The following is a 24,285-nucleotide window of genomic DNA, read 5'->3' on the forward strand; positions in this document are numbered from 1 at the left end:
TTCACCCTCCAGGGTGGCAAATTACCTTGTAGATCCATTATGGGTCAGTTTCCTTAGCCATGTTTGTGCCAAGGACCCCCTTGGCCTTCTGGTGCATTCCACGGACCTCCTCCGCAGAATAATGTTTGTAATGCATGCAGAACGAAGAGAAATTATATTGAAATATGCCCCTGAGGATTTCAAGCATTTCTGTCCATCTCACCTCCCAGGTCTACCAAAGCACTCAGAGACCATCCTTACTTTCTTCAGAGAAGGGAAAAAAGACACCCAGTACGCGGGTGGGGAGGAGCAGGAGATGGGCAACTGAGGTGTTTCTGAGAACACATTAGCGTCTTCCTTTTCCCTTCCGTCTGAAAGCCTCCCCACTTCTCTAGCCTCTCCATCTTCTCCCAGATGGAGTCCAATTTTTCCCTAGTTTTCTTTGTTTTCCATCCACCCTCTGTCTTGCTCAGCCCGCCCACTTTTCTAGACCCGCCCCTCCCTGGCTCCGCCTCCCTCTAGGCTCCTCTTTCCCTATAAGTCATGCCATCTCCCCTATCACTCCTCTGTTCCCTGCCAGTCACGCTGGCCCCTCTGACCTGGGACAGGAACCGGTACTGAGACTGTTGGCAGCCTTGCCTGCTGGCCGAGGAGCCGGGGCTGCAGAAGGATGGCCAGGGCGGCCGGCGGGTTCTGGGAGGAACAGTTCTGGGAGGCCTGCGCCGAGCTCAAGCAGCCCAAGCTCGCCGGCGCCAACTGGGAGTTGCTGACGGAGGCATCGGGCCTTCGCTTCTACCGGCTGTGGGACCAGGTAGCGGCCTGCCCACTGGAGGCGCGCCAGCCTCCAGCCTGGAGTGTCAGGCCTGGGGCGGGGCTTCTGGAGCTGGGAGGAGTGAGCACAGGGGCGATGCCTCCCGCTGACTTAGCCCTGGACAGATTGTGGGAGTGGGAGGTCATCAGAATTCAGCCAGTGGTTTCTTAGAAGTTAATGATGTAGTTAAAAAGTGGGTCTGCTGATTCTTCTCCCCAGGCACTTGCCTGTGGGAGACCTGGATCCCCCTCTCGGGTGGGTGCCAACGGTGAGTGAGTGAGTGCGGGGGGAGTATCCTCCGGTGTGAATATAGCTGGGAAAGAGGCTGGACTTCTCAGAGACTGGAAGAACAGGGTGGCTAGTGTGTGTGGGCAGGCGTGTTGCGAGAGGGACTTGCTATCATCTCTAGTCATTTTGGTGACTGGCTGCTTTGGGCTGCTGCCCCTTCCTTGTAAGCTGCGCTTGATAGCTTTAGTCTGAAGCTTCAGGGAGAAAGCAGAGGAGGAATGGAGTTGGTTATTAAGCAAGACCCGGGGTGTTCTCGGAGGCCTTTGGAACCGGGTAGCCATCTAGGTGGAAGGGTCGCATTGCACCTGAGCCCTGTCATCAGTTGCTCTGTGTGGTAGTAGTTGTATGGCAAATAGGTTAAAAGTCACCTTTAGGAGAGGTAAGTGCAGTTGAGGTTTCCTTGCAGAGGACCAGAGTATTACAGGGTTAGAGCAGGGAGGAGCTCTGAGTGTCCAGGGCCATTGGGTATAGTAAGATGAACAGAGGCTCCCAGAGCAGAGCAGGCAGAATTAATTTCCTGGTGTAATTGCAACAGTTACCTTGGTGCAAAAATGCACTTGTTTTCAGACAAAATCCTTTTATCTTCTCTCTGACCATTTCATTTTCCTTATCTGCCGCCTCCAGGCACTTGCCCAGACCTCATAACTAATAACTGGACATGAACCAGTCTACTACACTGATAAACTCAATACCGAATATACAGCTTGCTTCAGGACAGAACTATATTCTCCTTCTGGAGGCTCAGCAAAACTAGTCCAGAGCTGCCATGTGGTATTGTGGGAAGAGCATGGGTTTTGGAGGCGAATAGTCCTGGGTTAAAATCTCAGCTCAGCACTGCTATCATTCATTTATTCCTTCAGGAAGTAGTCATCAAGTGCCTCCCATGTGTTAATGCCCTCGCAGGCAATGGGATGAGCAGGGAACAGAGGATGGAGCTGCTGCCTCAGTGAGTGAGCTCCTTGAAGAAGGAACCATATTCACTGATGAGAACAAACCCATAGTGTACAAGAAAATGCCAGGTGAACAATGCTGTGAAGAAAGTGAAGTGTGATAAAGGGACAGAGATGGTGTGGCAGGGGTAGCCAGGGGCGATGTGGTGTCTTTCAGATAAGGGAGTTTGGAAAGACCCTCCATGGAGGTCACATGTGAGTGGAGACAGAAGTGAGGAGAGGTTGAGTCATGCAGGTATCTGGAGGAGAAATGCACCAGAGAGTGTTTCTCAAAGCTCAAGGACGTGAGCATCACCAAGCCCTACCCTGAGTCTCAGATTTAAGTGGTTTGTGGTGGGGATTAGATAGTCTTTTTTGTTTTGGAGGAAGATTAGCCCTGAACTCACATCTGCTGCCAATCCTCCTCTTTCTGTTGAGGAAGACTGGCCGTGAGCTAACATCTGTGCCCATCTTCCTCTACTTTATATGTGGGATGGCATGGCTTGATAAGCGGTGCCATATTCACACCCGGGATCAAAACCAGCGAAGCCTGACTGCCGAAGCGGAACATGTGAACTTAATCGCTGTGCCACCGGGTCGTCTCCTGGATAGTCTTTTTGAAAAGCTCTCTTTTTATATAGAAGTTGACTGTTCTGTTCTCTACATTTGTGTATGTTTGAAGTGCTTCAACATAAAATGAGTTTTGTTGTTTGTTTGTTTGGCCTTGTAAGTCATTTATTTAGTTGTTTTAAAAAGTTTATTTGCTTATTTTATTGAGGTCATATTGGCTTATAACATTGTGTAATTTCAGGTGTACATTATTGTTTGTCTGTTTCTCTACAGACTGTGTCGTGCTCACCACCAATAGTCTAATTTTCATCCATTGCAGTATACGTATGCCCATTTACCTGTTTTGCCCAACCCTCGACCCCTTCCCTTCTGATAACCACTAATTTGTTCTCTTTGTCCATGTGTTTATCTTCCACATATGAGTGATTTCATAGGGTGTTTGTCTTTCTCTGTCTGGCTTATTTCACTCAGCATAATACCCTCAAGGTCCATTCATGTTGTTGCAAATGGCACAATTTTGTCTTTTTTATGGCTGAATAGTATCCCATTGTATATCTATCTATCTATCTATCTATCTATCTATCTATCTATCCATTCCACATCTTCTTTATCCAATCATCAGTCAATGGGCACTTGGGTTGCTTCCACATCTTGGTTATTGTGAATAATGCTGTGATGAACATAGGAATGCATAAATCTCTTTCAGTTATTGATTTCATGTTCTTTGGATAAATACCCAGTAGTGAGATAGGTGGATCATTTGGTATTTCTATTTTTAATTTTTTGAGAAATCTCCATACTGTTTTCCATAGTGGCAGCACCAGTTTGCATTCCCACTAGTGGTTTATGAGAGTTCCCTTTCTTCCACATCTTCTGCAACATTTGGTACTTTTTGTCTTGTTAATTATGGATGTTCTGATAGGCGTGAGGTGATATCTCATTGTAGTTTTGATTTGCATTTCCCTAATAATTAGTGATGTTGAACATCTTTTCATGCGCCTATTGGCCATCTGTATATCTTCTTTGGAAAAATGTCTGTTCATATCCTCTGGCCATTTTTGGTCTGTTGTTTGTTTTTTTGCTGTTGTTGAGTTATATGAGCTCTTTATATGTTTCAGAAATTAACCCCTTGTCCGATAAATGATTTGTGAATATTTTCTCCCAGTTGGTAGGTTCTCTTTTCATTTTGTTCATGATTTCCTTTGCCTTGCAGATGTAATCCCATTTGTTTATATTTTCTTTTGTTTCCCTTGCCCAAGTAGACATGGCATTCGAAAAGATCCTGCTAAGACTGCTGTCAAAGAGTGTACTGCCTCTATTTTCTTCTAGGAGTTTTAGGGTTTCAGGTCTTACATTCGAGTCTTTAATCCATTTTGAGTTAATTTTTGTGTAAGGTGTAAGATAATGGCCTGCTTTCATTCCATTGCACCTGCCTGTCCAGTTTTCCCAACGCCATTTGTTGAAGAGACTCCTTTCTTCATTGTATGTTGACTCCTTTGTCGAAGATTAGCTGTCCATAGTTGTGTGGGTTTATTTCTGGGCTTTCAGTTCTGTTCCATTGATCTGTGTGTCTGTATGTCTGCCAGTACCATGCTGTTTTGATTACTGTAGCTTTGTAGTATATTTTGAAGTCAGGGATTGTGATGCCTCCGGCTGTGTTCTTTTTTCTCAGGAATGCTTTGGCTATTCGGAGTCTTCTGTTGTTCCATATAAATTTTAGGATTCTTTGTGCTAGAAAACTTCTGTGAAAACTGTCATGGGGATTCTGATTGAGGTTGCATTGAATCTGTCGATTGCTTTAGGTAATATGGACATTATAGCTATATTTATTCTTCCAATCCATGAGCATGGAATATCTTTCCATTTCTTTATGTTTTCTTCTATTTCTTTCAATAACGTCTTATAGTTTTTGACGTATAGGTTTTCACCACCTTGGTTAAATTCATTCCTAGATATTTTACTCCTGTTGTTGAGATTGTAAATGGGGCTGTATTCTTGACTTCTTTTCCTGCTGGTTCACTATTAGTTCATAGAAATACAACTGATTTTTGTATGTTGATTTTGTACCTTGCAACTTTGCTGTAGTTGTTGATTATTTCTAATAGTTTCCTGATGGATTCTTTAGGGTTTTCTACGTACGGAATCATGTCATCTGCAAACAGTGAGAATTTTACTTCTTCATTTCCAGTTTGGATCCCTTTTATTTCTTTTTCTTGCCTAATTGTTTTGGTAAAACTTCCAGTACTACATTGAATAAGAGTGGCGAGAGTGGGAACAAGAGTTGTCTTGTTTCTGTCCTCAGAGGAATGGCTTTCAGTTTTTCACCATTGAATATGACTTGGCTGTGGGTTTGTCATATATGGCCTTTATTATGTCGAGGTACTTTCCTTCTATCCACGTTTTATTGAGAGTATTTTTTTTTTTTATCATAAATGGAGGTTGGATCTTTTCAAATGCTTTCTCTGCATCTACTGAGATGATCAGGTGGTTTTTATTCCTCATTTTGTTAATGTGGTATATCACATTGATTGATTTGTGGATGTCGAACCTTCCCTGTGTCCCTGGTATGAATCCCACTTCACTATGGTGTATGATCCTTTTAATGTATTGCTGTATTTTATTTGCCAATATTTTTGCATCTATGTTCATCAGCAATATTGGCCTGTAATTTTCCTTCTTTGGGTTGTCCTTCTCTGGTTTTGGTATCAGGGTAATTTGGGCCTCATAGATTGAGTTAGGAAGCATTCTGTCTTCTTCAACTTTTGGAAGAATTTGAGAAGGATACGTATTAACTCTTCTTTGAATGATTGGTTGAATTCTCTAGAGAAGCCATCTGCTCCTGGAATTTGGTCTTTTTGGGGGGTTTTGATTGCTATTTCTCTCTCTTTACTTGTGATAGGTCCATTCAGATTCTCTATTAGTTCTTGATTCAGTTTTGGGAGGTCGTGTGAGTCTAAGAATTTCTGTATTTCTTCGAGGTTATCCAATTTGTTGGCATATAATTTTTCATAGTATTCTCTTGTAATCATTTGTGTTTCTGTGATGTCTATTGTAATTTCTTCTCTTCCATTTTCAATTTTATTTATTTGAATTTTCTCTCTTTTTTTCTTAGTGAGGTTGGCTAAAGGTTTGTTAATTTTGTTTATCTTCTAAAAGAACCAGGACTTAGTCTCATTGATCCTTTCTATTTTTTTGTCTCTATTTTATTTATTTCTGCTCTAATTTTTATTATGTCCCTCCTTCTGCTGATTTTGGTCTTTGTTCTTTTTCTAGTTCTGTTAGTAGTTTAAAATTAAGTTTAAGATGATAGCATTGTGGTTGGAAAAGATGCTTGACATGATTTCAGTCTTCTTAGATTTATTGAGGCTTGCCTTGTTTCCCAACATATGGTCTGTCTTTGAGAATGTTCCATGTACACATGAGGAGAATGTTCCATGTACACATTAGAAGAATGTGTATTCTGCTCTTGTGGGATGGAAGGTTCTATGTATATCTAGTAAGTCCATCTGGTCTACTGTTTCATTTAAGGTCACCATTTCCTTGTTGATGTTCTGTCTGGATGATCTGTCCACTGATGTAAGTGGGGTATTGGGGTCCCCTACTATTTTTGTGTTGCTATTAACTTCTCCCTTTAGGTCTGTTAATAGTTGTTTTACACACTTTGGTACTCCTGTGTTGGGCACATATATATTAATAAGTGTTATGTTGTCTTCGTGGCGTGTCCTTTTTTATCATGTTATACTGCCCCCTTTGTCTCTCATTATATTTTTTTATCTTGAAATCTGCTTTGTCTGATATAAGTAAGGCAACACCTACTTTCTTTTGCTTGCCATTTGCTTGGAGTATCATTTCCCTCCCTTCACTCTGAGCCTATGTTTGTCTTTAGAGCTGAGATGTGTTCCTGGAGGCCGCATATTATTGGATCTTGTTTTTTAATCTATCCAGCCATTCTGTGTCTTCCAATTGGTGAATTCAATCCATTTACATTTAGAATGATTATTGATACATGAGGGCTTGTTACTGCCATTTTATCTCTTGTTTTCCAGTTGTTCTATATTTCCATTGTTTCTTTTCCCTTGTATTTCAGACTCCCATTTCAGCTTAAGCTGCTCTGCAGCTCGAACTGCTCTGCATTAGCAAGCGCTGGCATCACCCACACAGCAGGTCTTGCTCACATAGGCAGGGCTGCTGTGCTTGGTGGCCAGGTTGTGGCTGGGCTGCTGCACTTGGCGAATGGGTTGTGATCATGAGAGTAGGGCACAAGCAGGTGCCTTTGTGAGGGCCAGGCCACTGAATTCAGTGGGCAGGTCTAGCCAGGCTGCTATGGTAGGTGAGTGGGGCTCCTTCGCAGGGGTTGGGCCACTGCCCTTGGCACATGGGGTGCTTTTGTGCAAGCTGAGCCACTGCCACTTGGTGGGGAGCATTCACGTGGGTAGGGCTGTCGCAGTAGATGGGTGCACTCATGGGCAATGCTACCACTCGGAAAGCATTCTTGAGTAGGCTGGGCTGCCCCTGCCTCCACTCACAGTTGCGCCAGCTGCTATGTGAGGATCTACGACCTGGCTTGCTGCCACTGGGAAGGGAGGAGATTCCCCTTCCCAGGAGATTCAAATGAACAAGCTGGCTTTTAAAACACTGCAATAGAGGAAACACTCAGTGCTAAGTCACTGAACCAAGCTGAGCCTGCCTTGTTTCCAGGAAAAAACAGAGGCCATAGGACTGGGGTGAAACTGAGGTTGGAGAATGGCCAGGGTCTGGACCTCACTTTCTACCCGCGTGATGTTGATCAGTTACTTTTTCATTTTGTAATCTCAGCTTGCTCATTTGCAAAATAGGGACAATACTTACGTTTCAGGATTGACCTCTCAGCAATCCTTGAATGAAACGACATGTGGCAGAGTGGTTCTCAAACTCGAACATGCAACAGACTCACCTGCAGGACCTGTTAAAATACAGAATCCAGACTCCACTCCCAGTTTCTGAGTCATTGGTGTGGGGCATGAGAGTTTGCCTTATATATTTTTTCTTCTTTTTTTGCATTTTATTCCTAACCAGTTGCAAAGTGAGGCTGATGCTACTGGTCCATGGACTATACTTTGAGAACCACTGATGTATGGGGAGCCTCTAGCATGGTGCTCAGAGGGTTCTGAGATTGAGAGGCAAGAGGGTGCCCTAGAGAGGAGAAGCAATGGAAACTGAAAGGAATGAGTGAGAAAAAAAGACTATCTGAAGACAAAAGCAATGCCCATTTTAAGACTCCCTCTCCCTGATTTTTAAATTAGTGGCCACTTGGGAGTGAATGCAGTGCCGAGAAGTTCCCCAATAGAGAAAGGTCACGGGTGACTTATAAGAGCTTTCCCAGTGATCTGCAGTCAGGTCTCGCCTGAGCTTTGGGCTGTGTTACCATGCCAATAGTGACCGTGACATGCCAGTAGGCAGTGTGAAACCAGCATGAAGAAGTTCACATATGTTAGAGCCTCAGTTCTCCCTCTCCTTGCTTATCTCAGGATGAGCATGTAGTATGAGGCAGTATGAGAATGCTGGGCCCAAGATTTAGGTTTGGGAGAATGGTTGAGAGGGGTGTGTAGGACATCCGACTTTTGTCTTTAGGTATAAACAAAGCTTCATGCTCTCACCCTGTTTTTCATCCCATCCCTGCATGGAGATTACAGCAGGTAGCTATTCATAAAGCAAAACTCTGCTTTTCTGTGGGCCCTGGGAACCCTTTGAGAGAAGAGGTGACTTGTCGGGAAGGGTTTGGACATTCTGGATCCTTGGACATGATACCATACCAATACCCGGGTGAGCCAGGGCTGAATTTGGGGCAATTTCCTATGGAGGATGGTTCTTGCCTAGTCTTCCAACCTGCTGTTGACGCCAGAGTCACCACCTATGGGTGGAAGGAGAATTCTAGCAGACTCTCCAATGGGAATAGTTTGTAACTCCTCAAGCTCACGGTTCCGTGACATGGAAAAACTTAGAGATACACAATACTACCTTAACTTGCCATTTAATTTAGAATAGACACCTTTCCGTAGCTATCTTTGGGTTCTCTGAATGTGCACTAGTGAAAGGAACACTCCAAAACATTTGCTCATGTTTTCATTCATGTGGTCTTTCAGGACCTGTTGTTTGCCTTGCATTATGCTAAGCCCTGGGGATACCTGATGAATAAGCCAAAGTTCATACTTTCAAGAAGCTTTAAGGCAATGAAACAGGCACTTTTTATGTTATGTAAATCTGAGTTTCTGACCTATATTGCTTTTTTCTCCTTGAAAATCTTTTAACATTTCTTCTGGAGTAAGTCTGCTGCTGCTGAATTCTTTCAGTTTTTATTTGTCTGAAAAAGTTTTTATTTCTCCTTCACTTTTGATAGACAGTTTTATTGGATATAGAATTCTAGGTCAGTGGATTTTTTCTTTCAATCTGTTATGTATTTTACTCCACTTCCGTCTTGCATGAATTGTTTCTGACGAGATGTCTGCTGTAATTCTCATCCTTGTTCCTCTGTAAGCAAAGTGGTCCCCTCTTCCCCCCAAGCTTCTTTCAAGATTTTCTCTTTTTGTTTGTTTTTCTGAGTTTGAGTGTGATATGTTTAAAATGTTTTGGTATTCATCCTGTATGGTGTGCTGAAGGTTGGCAGGTTTGCTTTGAAGAGTGGTCTGGGCTTAAATGGTAAACCCCCATGTGATTCAAATTAATGTATAATTATATTGGTGGCTTATGACACAAAGATCCTTCTCTTCTATGTGTCATGGCAATATGACTCTATAATAATTCAGGTTTCCTGGGTTGTATGTTTTGGAAGTGGTGGTTGCAATGGTCCCAAGCAGGGTTCATCATACTCTTTCCATAAAAGGCCAAACAGTAAATATGTTAGGCTTCGTAGACCAAGAGGCAAAATGGAGGATACTATGTAGATACTTATCTAACCATTTAAAAATTTAGAGACTCTTCTTAGCTTATGGACTGTTCAAAAATAGCTGGCAGGACTGATTTGGCAAGCCCTGCTCTAAAGTATACTCTTGTTGCTTAATTGCTTTGTCATTTTAGGATTTATGAGCCTAAGACCCTAGCTGAGACTCAGTTTCCTCATCTCTAAACCAGAGATAATTCCTCTTCTGCCAAATTGGTACAGGGATCCAATGAGAGGATACATTTTGAAGCACCTGGTAAATTAAATGGTATTTGGTTGTGAGCTGTAGCTGGGTATAGATATCCCAATATACCCATCACAGGCCTGGTTTATACCTGTTGTCCAGCTGAAAATTTTCCCAACACCTCTTTCCCTCTCAGAAGTGTACCAGTTGGAATGATAAATTATATGGTCACTCTAGCTAGAGACATATGCACTCCAGACAGTTTATGACTTGTCTAACGAGATGTTTGGAGAGGTCAGTGGCAATTTGGAGACAGTACCCTAGACTGTGAACTTGACTGTCAGATCACTGCTTCAAGTCCAGGTTCTGCCATCATTAGTTGTCTGACTTGGGATGAGTTTCATAACCTCTTTTCTTATTTTAACAGTTTTATTGAGGTATCGTTTATACACCATAAAATACACTGATTTTAAGTGTAGAATTCAATGATTTTTAATAAATTTATGGAGGTATGCAACCTTCTCCACAATCTAATTTTAGGACATTTGTGTTACCCCCAAAAGACACCTCTTGCCTGTTCACAGTCACTCCCCGTTCTCAGACAACAACCGATCTGCTTCCTGTCTCTGTAGATCCGCCTTTTCCAGATATTTCTCAGAACATCTTCAAACCTCAGTTTCCTTGTCTGAAGAATGGGTTTACTGATGGTGCAGACCTCGTATTATCATTGTGTGGATTAGGTGGAATAATACATGTACAGTATTCGCCCAGTGCCTGGTATTCAGCAAGCACTCAATAAGTATTAGCTATCCTTATTATTTTACCTAGCTGTCTGCAATCCTAAGGGATCAGACCTACCGTGTTTTCACAGAGAGATCCAAAATAGTAAAGCAGATTTAGTCACCGTTGTTCTTCACCTTCTTGATACACACTTCCCAGTGGCAGTGCAGCTTGGACTCCTGCCATTAGAAGTGACTCTCTTTGGTGAAAAATGCTCACTTTTCAGACAATCTGAGTCTGTTACTTGCCCCAGATAGGCTGTAGTTGGACAGCTTCCACAGTTGTAGATTACGGAGGCTACTGTGCCCTGAGGAATGGAAATGAACTCTTCAGTGAGAGGCAAAGAAAATTCAACACACACTCAAGGGGGCGTTTACAGGATTAGAGAAATGGGATTCATCAAGGCCGTCTTGTGGTGGCAGATAAACACCATACATTGAAGAGAATGAGGATGCCTTCCTCCAGTCCAGTGGGGTGGGTAGGAGGAATGGGGGTCCTGCCAGGGATTACTGCTCTGTGGGAACTACAAATGTCGAATGCAAACATTATCACATTTTGACATTTCTCATATGTAAACATGTTAGCTCTTGCAGAATTTATTCTCCTTAGGACAAATAAGTGCACTATTGGCAGTAAAGTTTCTCAAAATCTTTTAATCCCATGAATGCAATTGCAAAGAAAGTGCACAATTTTTAAACTACATTTGAATCACTATTGCTAAAAAATATAACAGCTTGACGTTTAGACAAGTCAACTGGAATAACAGACCTTCTCTGTTCCCCTGGATCACAGGACTCAGGTAATGTTGTCAGGAAGCGTGACTAGTATCAATTAGGATTGCTTTTAGCTGCAATAACAGAAAACTGGACTGACAGTGACTTAAACAACCAGGGATTTATTTCTCTCACCTAACAAGTAGTTCAGAGATCAACAGTTGCTGGCATTGGTTTTGCTGCTCGATGATGCCAGTGAAACTCTTTGAGTATTTTTTTTCTGCCTTCCCATGTTTGTTACCTCTTCACCACAAAGTAGCTGCTGCAACTCCAAACATCCATATTCAAAACTGGAAGGAGGTGTTATATGGCTCCCTCTACCTGCATAGGAGACCAGGAAAGTTACTAACCGTGCACATTGCATAGGGCTTCTGTTAGCAAGAAAGAAGGGAACATGTGCTATACCTAATCTTCTGTTTCTTCTGGTAATTGTATTCTACACAAGATACGGACTGACTCTCTACAATCAAACAATACTTTTACTATGTGAAGTGTACGAAATGAAATGTCCTATAAGTGGACTTTTATCAATTTTTATCATTTATCAATTTGTCATTTGATGGTTGGACACCCTTGGCATAAAGTCACATACTTGTACAGCTGGAAAATCCTTATGAATTCAATTTCAACTTTACCTTCCATTGCTTGCCAGGTACTTTCACATACATCTGAAATTCCTAACCTGGGATATATTTATCCTTGGGTTATGCCAGCTGAGCCAGGAGACCTTGAAGTCTGAGAATCTCTAGAAAGATTCACCATGCTTACTCCTTGACTTCACATAAGTCCCTGGCATGGTGTTTAAGAAGATGGCTCGATTCATGTTCGATTAGCCAATTACATTGCATTAGCACATGGAAGAATGAGTCCATCTAAAAGCTTCATTTTTGTTTGTTTGCCTTTGCATTGAAAGTAATCTAAGAGCCATTGGTTTCATCCTAATAACAAAGCCTTGAGGCAAGGTGAAGGTCAGGAATAGTTATTTGCCTTTGAACAGAGAGTGAGATGTGTAGTGTGGCCAACTCTAGCCCAGAGCCCTTACAGACAGGGATGGGGCTTAACATGAAAATGAGGGAATTCTCTTGTTGTATTTTGGAATCTAGAAATGGTCTTCTTATGCATAAAAGGGTCTAAAATGATTTGAAGCTGGTGTTCTTTTCCCCTTTTCATTCCTTTATACACGAGTCCTTTTTGTAAAAAAGAAGCAGTTATTGAAAAATTCTGTCTTGGAATTGACACAACAATGTGTTGGGTTTCATTATGCCCTGTGGATAACTAAAATAGTTACCCATCCCCTGAATGCTAGCTGCCTATATGACACCCCCACTTCAGTGTTCAGTAAGCATCTCAAACTCAACTTGCTCAAAGTAGAACTCTTGATTACTCCACACCCCCCAAATCTCCTCTCCCCAAGTTTTCTCTATCTTAGAAAATGGAGCTCTCATCTACCTGGTTGTTAAGCAAAGGTTTTAACCGTTATCCTCATTCCTTTGCTTTCTCTTTCCCCACAGCCTATCTGTCAGCACTTCCTGTTGGCTTTACTTCCAAAGTATGTCCCTAAATAACTGACTTCTCTCCATCACTATCGTTACCTCCCTTCTTGAGTCACCATCATGTCTTATCTGGGCTGGTCTTCTAAACCATCTCCTTGCTCCATTATGATCTATTTTCTACCAAACAGCAAGAATCATCTTTTTAAAATCATTCTCCTATTTAAAGCCATCCCCTGTTTAAAGTCATGCATTAGTTTTCCATAGCAGTTAGGACAAAATCTTTACCCCTTACCCTGGTTTGCAAAGCCCTTTGGGGCCTGGCCTCCCCTACCTCTCTGACCTCAGCTCCTACCACTCTCCCTCATCCACAGTCTCCAGACCCCTGACTTTCTATTGTTTGAGCATTCTAATCCACCAACCTGGGGGCCTTCCCCCCGCAGGAAGGGGCTTTGCTATCTTCCCATGGCTGGCTCCTTCTAATATTTAGAACAACATGTTCTGATAAATATTATCCCTCATAGAGGCCTTTCCTGACCACCTGATTATGTAGGATGCCACCCCTCTGCCCCCTGCCCCAAAGCAGGCAGCATTTATGACACAACCCTTCTTATATCCTATTCAGCTTACCTGGATAGTGTTTATAGATATCACCACCATCAATTCCTACAGTCAAATGTAAAGCCCAGGAGAGCTGGGGACTCATCTGTTTTTTCACCATTGTGTTACCAAGACCATAGAGGAGGCGCTCAATAAATGGTGTTGCATGAGCAGCTGTTTTCGTATGCGTGTAATCCAGCTGTCTCTCAACTTGGGAATCAATAGATTGTTTCTACCTGTTCTGATTTTACAGGGCACTAGAGTTTATAAGTATAAAGTCTTTGGAACTCTGAAGAATTGCCCACCGGCTTTACTGACAGATGTCTTTATGGACCTAGACTACAGAAAACAGTGGGACCAAAATGTTGCAGGTGAGTCACTCCTACTATTTTCAAAAAATCAATTAGAGGGGCCAGCCCAGTAGCACAGCAGTTAAGTTTGCATGTTCCACTTTGGTGGCCCGGTGTTTGCCTGTTCGGATCCAGGATGCGGACATGGCACTGTTTGTCAAGCCATGCTGTGGCAGGCGTCCCACATATAAAATAGAGGAAGATGGACACAGATGTTAGCTCAGGGCCAGTCTTCCTCAGCAAAAAAAAAAAAAAAAAAAAGAGGAGGATTAGCAGCAGATGTTAGCTCAGGGCTAATCTCCCTCAAAAAAAAAAAAAAATCGGTTAGAAAGTAGAGTCTATTGTTACTTATTCTAGCCAGTAGAAAGCAGCAGGTTTAATTTCTACTATATTATGTTTCATTTTTCATTTGGAAGAAAGTCTTAAGTGCTGGGCTGACATGTTCTTTTGCTCCTCCCAGGACTTGCTCCTTGCATACTCTTAGAGCTACTCTCCAGTTTGCTCTGAGGGCTAATTTGTTCTCACTGTAAGTTTGTTATCGTCCTATACACCCAGCTCCTCGTGGAAGGCTTCTTGGAGGAGCTGGTGTCCAAGCTTTGTTTTATAAAAGTTTATGAAACATAACACTTTAAACTATTAATCTATTGTAAAACATAAAAGTTTATAAGAAAAGTTTATACAACAAAGTTTTATAAACAACAGGAATACATGTATGCGAGGAGGGGAGAGGGTGTGGGGATGAATGGTATAAAGGCGTTTGAGGCCCAGGGAACAGCATGAGTAAGGTGAGGAAGGCACGAAACAGCATGATATGTTCGAACACTGTGAGCAGGTTGTTGTTGCTGGTCTGCTGGGTAGCAGACTCTGGAGCTGGAGTGTCCAGATCCCAGGGCCCAGCCTGGCCACCAGGCTACAGTTCTTAGATTTCACCCTCTAAGTGATGGAGCGGTATGAAAGGCATAAAATAGGGGATCCCTCTGCCACTTAGAGCTGGAGTGGCCTCTGCCCTCTCCATCACAGTGGAATAGAACTATGGAGCCAGCCCAGGGGAACGTGAACTGGAGACCCTGGCTATAGTCAGGACTCTAGGTTGCAAGTCGCAAAAAGCTAACAAATGCCAAAGAAGAGGAAAAAGAATTTATTGGTTCATGACATTGAAAACTCCATGTTTCTGGCTCCCAGGACAGCTGCATCTAATAGCTAAATAACTTCTCCATCTCGAGCCTGTTTTCTCCTGTGTTGACCTAATTTTCAGGCAGATTCTTAGGTCATGGCAAAGGTGGCCACCAGAAGACCCAAGCTTATATTCTAGCCATAAAGGAACAGGAACGAGAATTCCACTTTCACGTTAGTGGCAGCCACAGTCCCAGGTTTGGCTCTCAGCGCCTCAGCATGGATCATGTGCTCATTACCTGTGGACGTATGTCATGGTTTTGGGTCGCTTAATGTGTTCCAGTATCTTTCCTATCTGGGGGAATTGTGATGCTTATCCATGCAAGGGAGAAGCCAGACGTTCACTGCCCCAGGCTCCCTAGCAGCCATGGTTCAGTCTTGGGATATAGACTTTGAGGGTAAGGCACTCAAGTGGCTTTAGTTTGGGAGAAAGCAACGTGAGGAAGTGGGCAACATGCAAAATCCATTTTCCGGTGACGGTCACGGCGAAGGCATCTGACCTTGGGGGAAACAGTGGCAGAGCCTCTGGTGTTCAGTACGCAGCATCAGCAGTTCACGCTGTGGTGTCTGGTCCAGTGGCAGCAGCAGTTTGGCTTCTCTGGAACAATGCTGAGGTTCTAAGCTTAACTCTGGTCCTCCTAGATATTCTGTGAGCTATCTGAGAGCCTTTACTAAGCCACTTTTTGGCCTCAACTTTTTAGAGTGGCAAGCTAAGACCCTGGCCAGATGTACCCTCCCTGAGCTAATCACCATGGGCATGTCATGTTCGTTTGCCCAGCTCTGCAATTCAGGTCGAGTCAGTCTTGCTTAAACCACAAGAAGGACGGGAAGGGTGATGTCCTGAAGGAGAATTAGGATGCTGGTCCAAGAAGGGGAGAGTCAATATTAGGCATGCAAAAGCAACAGATGTCCCCTCCTTTCCTTCCTTTCAAGGGCTGTCTTCAGCCTCGTGTGGCACCAATGGGCCGACCAGCTCTTTAATCCATGGTCCGCTTCTGATAGATTTTCTTTGAAAAGCTGGGTTAAGTGATACATTTCCGGCATCAGCATCTCCTCAAGGGACTCTCTTGGTTACTTTAGCAGCCTTGGCTGGGCTCCTTCTCTAAGTACTTAGAAGCTTACTGCACAGCTTGGGGTCAGAGGGTGCGCATGTCATTGAATTCCTTTGCAGTCTCCCTCCAAGAGCTGGCTGCTAACCCCTCCAAGGGTTAGCCACAGTTATGCCACTTTCTAGCTGTTTAGGAAGGATACTGCCCTCTCTGGGACCTTGATCTCCCCGCTGAACACACTAGACTGGGTGACTCGGTCCCAGGCTAGCTGTAATGTGTCAGGAAATCTAAAGAAGGAAGAAAGTTCTCAAAAGCAAAACTATTTGTACCCTAGTGACATCTGGTGGTTACTCTGATTAAAAACCCCAGAATTTGTTTTTGGATGCCTGATTTTGTTTCATTACATTCTTTCTGAAAATCTTTTTTGTGATATACAATGGACACATTTGGGTTCTTTTATTTTTGCTATAGTTTTATATTTTCTAGACTCTGCCTTCGGGCAAGACGCTTTCAGTGGTAATTAATCCGTCTGACTTCTAGAATTTTGTGTCTCATGACTTAGTGGTTTTTTATACCCTACGGTGTCATCATATCTAGGCTTCTGTTTAACTGAAGCCAAAGAGGCTTCCAGATACATTAACTTCTTTTATTCTCCTTAGAACTCTATGAAAGAGAATGCAACGGACAGACCGTAGTCTACTGGCAAGTGAAGTGCCCTATGCTCAAGCCCAACAGAGATGTATCCTTTCCCAAGTTCACAGTTACTCGCCTTTCTAAGTGTTTCTGTGCCCTTGGCCCATCGCCCAATGGTGGCATGTCCAGCAGATGTGGACAAAATTGTCTTTGATTCTGCAGAAGCATCTGCTGAAGCTGTTGCATCTTGCGTGGCTTTCAGAGACCTCAGAGCCTGCTTTCTGGGCCTGACAACGTGGAGCATCCTGCAGTTGTGGTCACTGGAGGGCAGCTCCTACTTTCCTGAGAAGTTTTCTAGGGCTTGAAGTTGTTGGGCCACAGAATTGGGGACCTGGAAAGACCTTTTTATAAGGAATGTTTAATATGCTCCTTCAAGCTATAGAGGAGAAAGGGGGAACCCAGAGAGGTAAAGTGACAGAAGCGGTCATACAGGTGGTTAGTGACTGACAGGGGAACTCAGGCTCCCACATTTCCAGCTCCCCCATCCCACTTCCTGTTTTATTGACCCCACAGTGATCCCTCCTTGACTCTTGGCTCTGGATTCTGGGTGTATGTTTCTTCCCCTCAATTTCCTCATTTATGAGACAAAGCAGTTGAATGGGATGTGGGGAGATTTTGCTGGCGCTCCAAGGTTCTAGGAAGCCTGCTCAGGACCAGCCTGGGAGGGTGGGATGGGAATTTGCTGGGTGGGCAGATGGGGGTAGCATGACCGATAGGCAAGCTTTCGACTCCTTCAGCGTCCTCGTCAATCGCAGCAGCTGAGTGGTTTACGTCCTGAATTGAACAAAGGATCTTATGGATTAAAAATAAATTCGGAAACCACTGAAGTAAATGATTGTGGGGATCTTTTCTAGCTCTAACATTCCACAAGTCTCTATGTTCCTCAGTAATCTTTCTCTAGAAAGAGAGGGAGCATGTAGGTGTGTTTTCTGTGTATGGTTTTTGTGTTTTTGTGTCTAAATATATGTGTGTACCCTGGCCCCATCTAGGTTGTAGACTCCATAAGAGGTTATTTCTTGGCACAGTTCCCACATACTACTAAATATTTTGTATACACATGGTATAGATTTCAACAAATCATGTATTACTTAATCCCTTGGATTTTATGTGATTTTCTCTAATCCTGCCAACAACTGTGCAAAGTAGGCATCATTTCACAGTTAAGGAAACTGAGGCAAGGGGACCTTCAGAACTTTGCTCAGGTTCATACAGCTAATGGGGACAGAGGCAGGTTCAGGACGCAGGTCCGGCTGTCCCAGAGATGGTGATCTTGACCGGGGCACAATCCACTGCTCTGACCTCACAGTGACACTGCTGGGTAGGTATTCCCAGGAGTGGACACCTGGGGCTCCTTGAAGTCCTATTTTATTGGCTCTCCAATGCCATGCAATCCCATAATGAGTTTATTGGTCTTTACATATGCACATATGTCTCTCCAATAAGGGTTGATAAATTTTTGATGACAGAGAAGGAGGCCCTGGAAAAAACCATTAGTTTTGGAGCAAAAGATCTCAAAAAAGGTTGAGTGTGGACTCATTCCCTGGTTTGCTGTGTGACCTTGGAAAAGGCCCTTCACTTCTCTGGGCCTCAGTAAACTGGTTGTTCTCCAGTCATAGGCTTTATGGCACACTAGACCTTACAACCACAAAGACCACCACCAATTTTAACTGACATATCAAGTTAAATTTTCCTCAATGGAGCGTCACGTGATGACTGACACATGAGCTGAGCAAGTTGTGGGAGAGAGTGGGACAGTATTTGCTGTAAGGAAAAAGTAAAAGGCTTGGGAGAGAGGAAAGCCAGGGCCAAAGCAACATCGTTTCTTCCCTAAGACATTTAAGAACTTCACTCCTCAGTATGTAGAGAGCAGCGCCAATGGCCGTCCTACAGGGTGCCTGAGGGAGGGTGGGACAACTGTGGGTGCTGTAGAGACGCTGAGGTGGGACGGGGCTGTGGTTGTGGCTGCTATAGTGGGAGTAATTTTCTTATACTTAGACTGATTTTTTGATAGATGTGGGCTTTTCATTCCTTCTAGTGTGAAACCTAAAATTCTACCATTTGAGAGTGTAATGAACACATTACAGAGTTGAGCCCTGTCCAGTTATGAAAGCCTGGCTAGGTTTTGGAGCCAGATCGGGGTTCAAATTCAGGTTGCATCACTTCAGCTGGGCTGTGGGATCTCTGGTGAGTCCCTTTACCTCTCGGAGCCTCAATTTTGTCACCTGGAAGATGGAGATACTTACACCAGACTCAGCAGGGACCTTCTCAGGATCAAGATTGATGCTATCTTAAATCACATGATGCTTATGACATAGAAAGGGCTTGGTGAGTGGCGAGTCTTACTGTTTCTTAGAATTTAATGATCTTCCTTGAATCGTGCCATAGATATAGTGGTTGTTCTGTGTTCGTTGAGATGAAATGGCTTTGTTATTCTTGGTGAACCAGGGTTAACCCAGAGAGGACTTCTGCCTCTAGATATTCAGGTACTCATAGATTTCCTGTGATCACCAGGTGTGAGTAAGATTGCTCAACCATCCTCTGTGCATAGAGGTCTCTAATTAGAGCTCTGGGGGAAGGCAGGACGAGAAGAAATGACTCCATTGTTTATTAACTGCTTCTTCTGCTCCAATGTTTCCCTAATGCCCACACCAAGCCTGCCTGCTGGGCAGTGTTGCCCCCTGTTCCTACCTAGGGAAACAGCCTCAGAAAGGTTGAGTAACTAAGCCAGGATCTCACAGCAGATTAGTGAGCAATCCTCTGAGATCTCATAGTGCCTTCCTGGAGACAGGAGTGGTTTCCCTGCCTAATGAAAAGCTTGAAAGCATGAGAGAATCCTGCACACGAGGTAAAGTGTGCTCTCAGATGAGAATACCAGGTGGCATGAGGTACAATCTTGCAGGGCATGTCGGGAGACAGGGCAGGTAAGTGAAGTAACAGCGCCAGGGAGCCAGAGCCAAGTGGGAGGAACTGAGTCACCTCCCTTGTCTTCAGCCTGTGGGGCTTTCCTTCTGCCTGTCTGAAATGCTGGCGTGGATGTCATGCCTTGACCAGCGGTACAGTATGTCTACGTCCGGGAGCGGCGAGATCTGGATGTGGAAGGGCAGAAGGTCTATGTGGTCCTGGCCCAGAGCACCTCCCATTCGCAGTTTCCCAAGCGGTCTGGTGTGGTCCGGGTGACGCAGTGCGAGCATAGATTGGCGATCACAAGTGATGGCAGGAATGGGAGCAAAGGTAAAAACGGGATCATGTGGGTGGAGGGTCAGGGTCAGGGTCACGCAGGTGAAGGCGGTGCTCATTGCGAGGCACGTACAGTGCACGCAGCTTGCCCCTGAGGTCAGAGAATGGGCATGGGTGCAAAACAGACGGGCTCCACAGCTGGGGAGAGACTCAGTTCACCCCCAGACACTGGGCTACAGAGCGAGGTGGGTGTCTAACTCCGACTCAGTGCATTCTGTACTGACTCTTTGTTGTCCAGGTGCAATCAGCGCATCCAAGTAAACCAGAGGTTGGGAAATTCATGTCAGGCTGGTCCTGTGGCTCTTACGCCAGGCCTGGGGGTGGGCGAGAGGGCCGGCAGGACTGTCTGTGTGGCTGCAGCTCCCAATTGGCAAAAACCCAGATGCTCAGGCCCTGCCTGCCTTGAGTTCCAGTACAGGGAGAAAAGCTGTGGGCAGACAGCGGCCTGCAGCCAGCTGCTCCGCTGGAATGAGTGTAGCCTTGCATCTGAGGGGACATCTGAACTGTAGTTCTAAGACTCGTAGATCTAGCACCTTGGACATGTCACCTGGCTTTTCTGAGGCTCCACTTTATCATTTATAAACTGGGATTATAATTGGAATTTTACCAATTCTTTAGGATTGTTAGGATAAGTAAGGAGAGAAAAGATAAAATGAGAGGCTGTCTCCTAGTGTCTAGCACTTGGCAGGTGTTTAATAAATCACAGCAAGATGTGCCTGTGGCTGTGTGTTCAAAAATGTTTATATAGAAATATCCCGTAGGACGAGGCAGAGGAGAGGACTCGCCTGAATCACGTGTTCCCTCCGTCCTTACTTTCTGGGCCTGAATATGAAGGAGGAACGTCCGCGGGGCTCATTGCTGTGTCTTTCTCCTTTTTCCTCCTTCTGAATTGTCCCCTTTTTTCCCCTCTAGTTTTTATGTATTACTTCGATAACCTGAGTGGCCGGATTCCGACCTGGATCCTTAACTGGGCTGTCAAGGTGAGATCCCAGAGGTGGGAGGGGACGCGTCTATGACAAATGTTGACTCAGCCCGTGGGGCTGTCAGGCTAGAGACTCACTGTCTCAGGCCTAGTGAGGCTCTTTTATGAGGTGGCGTGGTTGAGTGACTACGGTTAGGACTGGGGTTGCCAACTCCCAGGACAGAGGCTGGGACAAAAGACAAAGAATCATTAGCTGGAATGCCAGCCCCTGCCTGCTGGTGCCCGGAGACCCCACCAGGATCACTCACTGGAACCTCCGGAGAATAGCTTGCTCCTTGTAGGAACAACGGTACCCCTGGATCCTGTATCGGCTTTGAGGGGAGTGAGACAGGCCGACCTGGCTCAAGAGACCACCAGACGTGGCCAAGCCTGGGGCAGCCTCCAGTTTTGTTATTGTTGTTTTGTTTTTCTGGAAGGAGAGGGAACCGCAGTGGTCGCCCAGATCGCTAGAGACAGCCTGGGAGCCTGGCTTCATGGGGACCATTCAGCCTGCTTTTACGCGTCCTACTTAGGGGCTAGAGGGCTCAACAGCTTCCCCGGGAGAGGAAAAGGTCCTAAAGTTTGAGTCAAACAAATGTGATTTTGAATGTTGGCCCTGCCACTGACTGTGTGTAGCCTAGGGAAGCCTTTGATATTTTCATTTTTTAAAATAGAGGTGGAGGGGCCGGCCCTGTGGCCGAATGCTTATGGCTCCACTTCGATGGCCTGGGCTTGCAGGTTCGGGTCCCGGGCCCTGACGTACTCTACTCATCAGCCATGCTGTGGCAGCATCCCACATACGACGTATGGAAGATGGGAACAGATGTTAGCTCAGGGCTAATGTTGCTCCAGCAAAAAACAAAAAATGTGGCGGCGGATATTACCTACCCCATGGAATGGGAGTAAATAAGACGATGTTTCGGGAGATTCTAGCTCAATGCTCAACACTAGCTAAATAATAGTGTAGCCTATCTCTTGGCCCTGAGTCCTTACCATTTCCTAATTCTGTAAAGCAGGTCCGCTCTCCTATTTCTCGGAAGAGTCAAACAACCCAGCCCTACCCCATCTCCTGTGTTTTCTTTTTCTTTTCAAGAAACAGTGTCTCAGAAATGTCTTAGCTTTTCACTAGCAAAAGCCAAAATATAAGGCAGTGTCTTGTAACCGTGGCCCCTGCCGGGTAGTCTCCCCCACGTCCTGGGTCTTAGCTTTCGTCATTATCTGTGGCAACGTTCAGCTGGAATCCGGTCAGAGGCCCTACTGTCTGTTATTCCCAGAGCCATCTCTGTTTACCTTTTGCCACATGGCCCAGAATCAGGAGTGATTGCTGTGAGGACAGACGAGTGACAGTGTCCTTTGCTTTGCAGAGTGGAGTGCCTGAGTTCTTGAACAACCTAGAGAGAGCCTGTAGGAACTACCCCAGGAGATCCTAAGGAAGAGGATTGGGAACGTTGTGCCGTGGAATGATGTCTCTGAAGTGCCACAACCCATGGATGCTTAGCGTTCTTTTTGGCTTTCTGCCTGCATACCCTCAATCACATCATCCCTGAGCGTGTTTGCCTGACACCCGGCTCCCCCGCCTGCTTCCTTTCCCAGTCTCCCCACCCCGGGCCCACGACCTTCTTCCACTATGGAACATGGGTCAGATTAGGGAAACCTTTGCTTGCTTATTTTTTAAAAGGAAGGTCCTCAATAAGGAACACAGTCATTCCATTGTGTCATTTTAGGGGGATGGGTGGGTGGAGGAAGGACAACAAAACATAAGAATGACTGAGCCTGGCCAGCTGGCTCCTCCCAGACTGTGATTTCTTGCAGCCCAGGAGGGGCCGCTGGAAGTTGCATTCACTTCAGTCGCCTCTGAGTGCACCCAGGCTGGAGGACACGTGCTGCTGCCCGTTTGCTTTGGGGACTTGATTGGCCGGGCTTGAGGTGATAATGCAGCCAGTCTCTCCCCATCCTGCTCCTGGAGGCTCACTAGCTGTTTTGATACCAAACCATCTTGAAAACATTGCAGGCCTGACAGAGCACATAATGTGATCACCGTTTTTTCTCATCATCCACTTCTGGGCTTTTCTCTTTCCCATATGACACTGGGGAAGGGCTGTCCATACCCCACCAGCTCTGCCTTTGACTGGAAACTGAGGCATCAAGATGACTCAGGCAGGGGGCCAGCCCCGTGGCTGAGTGGTTAAGTTCATTCAGTCTGCTGCGGCGGCCCAGGGTTTCACAGGTTCAGATCCTGGTCATGGACGTGGCACCACTCACTGGGACACGTTGAGGCGGCGTCCCACATGCCACAACTGGAAGGACCTGCAACTAAGATAGACAAATAGTACCGGGGGGATCTGGGGAGATATAGCAGAAAAAAAAATAAAGACTCTGCTTACAAACAAAAAAAGAAGACTCTGCTTATTGAAAAAAAAAAAAAAGAGAGATGGCTCAGGCAGTTATCCAAAGCCAGGCTGCTTTAAGCACAGCATTGTGATGAAGTGTCTTTATATGCAATAAGATGAGTTTGCTTTCTAGAATGTTTGGAGATGGGGAAAGGACAATAGTTCACAGCCAGGGAAATATTAATTCTTGGCTTGGTTGACTGCACCTTTTTCTCAGGAATTCTACCTAAGCGGTCTACCTCTTCTACCACCAAAAGAATTCTAGTTTCCTCTGTTTTGTCCTGGATTTTGGGAGGGCAAGATATTCTGTGGCCAAAGCCACAGCCTTGATGATCTCTGGAACAATTTTAATCACCTTTTATGAAGGTACCCAACCTTGATTAGTGGGCACAGAAATTCAGGATGTAAAGACAGAAGTAGGGGATTTGTTAATGGGATACCTCAGACCGTGTGTTTTCTCTCTGCGAAGGAAAGTGTGTTGAATAGCAAATAAATACAGAACGACTTATGCTTGTCTTGTGTGCTGCTTCCTTCCTACCTTGTTCCTTTTGTGAGAACGAATCCGGTCTCTTTGGTTTATAGGTCATATCCAACCTAACTCATGGACTTGAACGTAAAAAGAATTTTGGGCTCACTTCCACGCAAGGCCAGGTAGAGAGAGGCCTCAGGTAGGGGTTCATGTAGGTGCTCAAACTGACGTTAGAATTCAGCTCTCTTTTTCTTCAAGTTATCTTAGTTGTTGGGCTGTGTTGGTGGCAGGGTTGCTGCTAACAGCAAAAGGTAGGCCTGCATCTTCCCTGGCTCACGCCAATTAAAAAAAAGAAAAAAACCAGACGGCATTCATCTCCAGTAGATGCTGCACCATCCCATGATTCCCTCTAACCCATGTGCCCATCCCTGCCCCACTCTTGTGGTCACATCGATAGAATTATGCAAATAAGCAAACGCCTCATAAATTTATCCTTGAAATGTCATTATGTAGCTGGAATTTAATTTTAGATAAACTAAAGCTAAATTCCCCATGTTATGGAGATCAATCTGAAATTTTACATAGAGGGTCATTGAAGAAAAGCACTAACATTAGAGTCTTTGAGCAGAGAATCAACACGGAT

At 44.8% G+C, this 24,285-nt stretch overlaps 1 protein-coding gene across 2 annotated transcripts; it reads left to right on the plus strand.

Moving 5' to 3' along the window:
- The first annotated feature begins 491 nt into the window (after window positions 1-491).
- LOC100072739 (phosphatidylcholine transfer protein) lies at window positions 492-23,681 on the plus strand. 2 transcript variants are annotated; one of them, XM_001502771.6, is made up of 6 exons: window positions 492-790; window positions 13,574-13,691; window positions 16,552-16,631; window positions 19,645-19,816; window positions 20,735-20,802; window positions 22,148-23,681. In XM_001502771.6, exons 1-6 carry the CDS (start codon window positions 650-652, stop codon window positions 22,211-22,213), a joined length of 645 nt encoding a protein of 214 aa, XP_001502821.3. In that variant the 5' UTR covers window positions 492-649; the 3' UTR covers window positions 22,214-23,681. The 2 variants fall into 2 exon arrangements, with proteins under 2 accessions (XP_001502821.3, XP_070082462.1); XM_070226361.1 differs by lacking the exon at window positions 492-790 and adding an exon at window positions 931-1,058.
- Window positions 23,682-24,285: the final 604 nt, after the last annotated feature.

Source organism: Equus caballus, chromosome 11, assembly GCF_041296265.1.
Source record: "Equus caballus isolate H_3958 breed thoroughbred chromosome 11, TB-T2T, whole genome shotgun sequence".
Taxonomy (NCBI): domain Eukaryota; kingdom Metazoa; phylum Chordata; class Mammalia; order Perissodactyla; family Equidae; genus Equus; species Equus caballus.

Bases quoted from the DNA above. Each gene is read 5' to 3' on its own strand.
- LOC100072739 (XM_001502771.6), top strand. From the start codon at position 650: ATGGCCAGGGCGGCCGGCGGGTTCTGGGAGGAACAGTTCTGGGAGGCC. The intron at 791-13,573 runs GTAGCGGCCTGC...CTGATTTTACAG, and splicing joins TCTACCGGCTGTGGGACCAG to GGCACTAGAGTTTATAAGTA. The intron at 16,632-19,644 runs GTATCCTTTCCC...CCAGCGGTACAG, and splicing joins TGCTCAAGCCCAACAGAGAT to TATGTCTACGTCCGGGAGCG.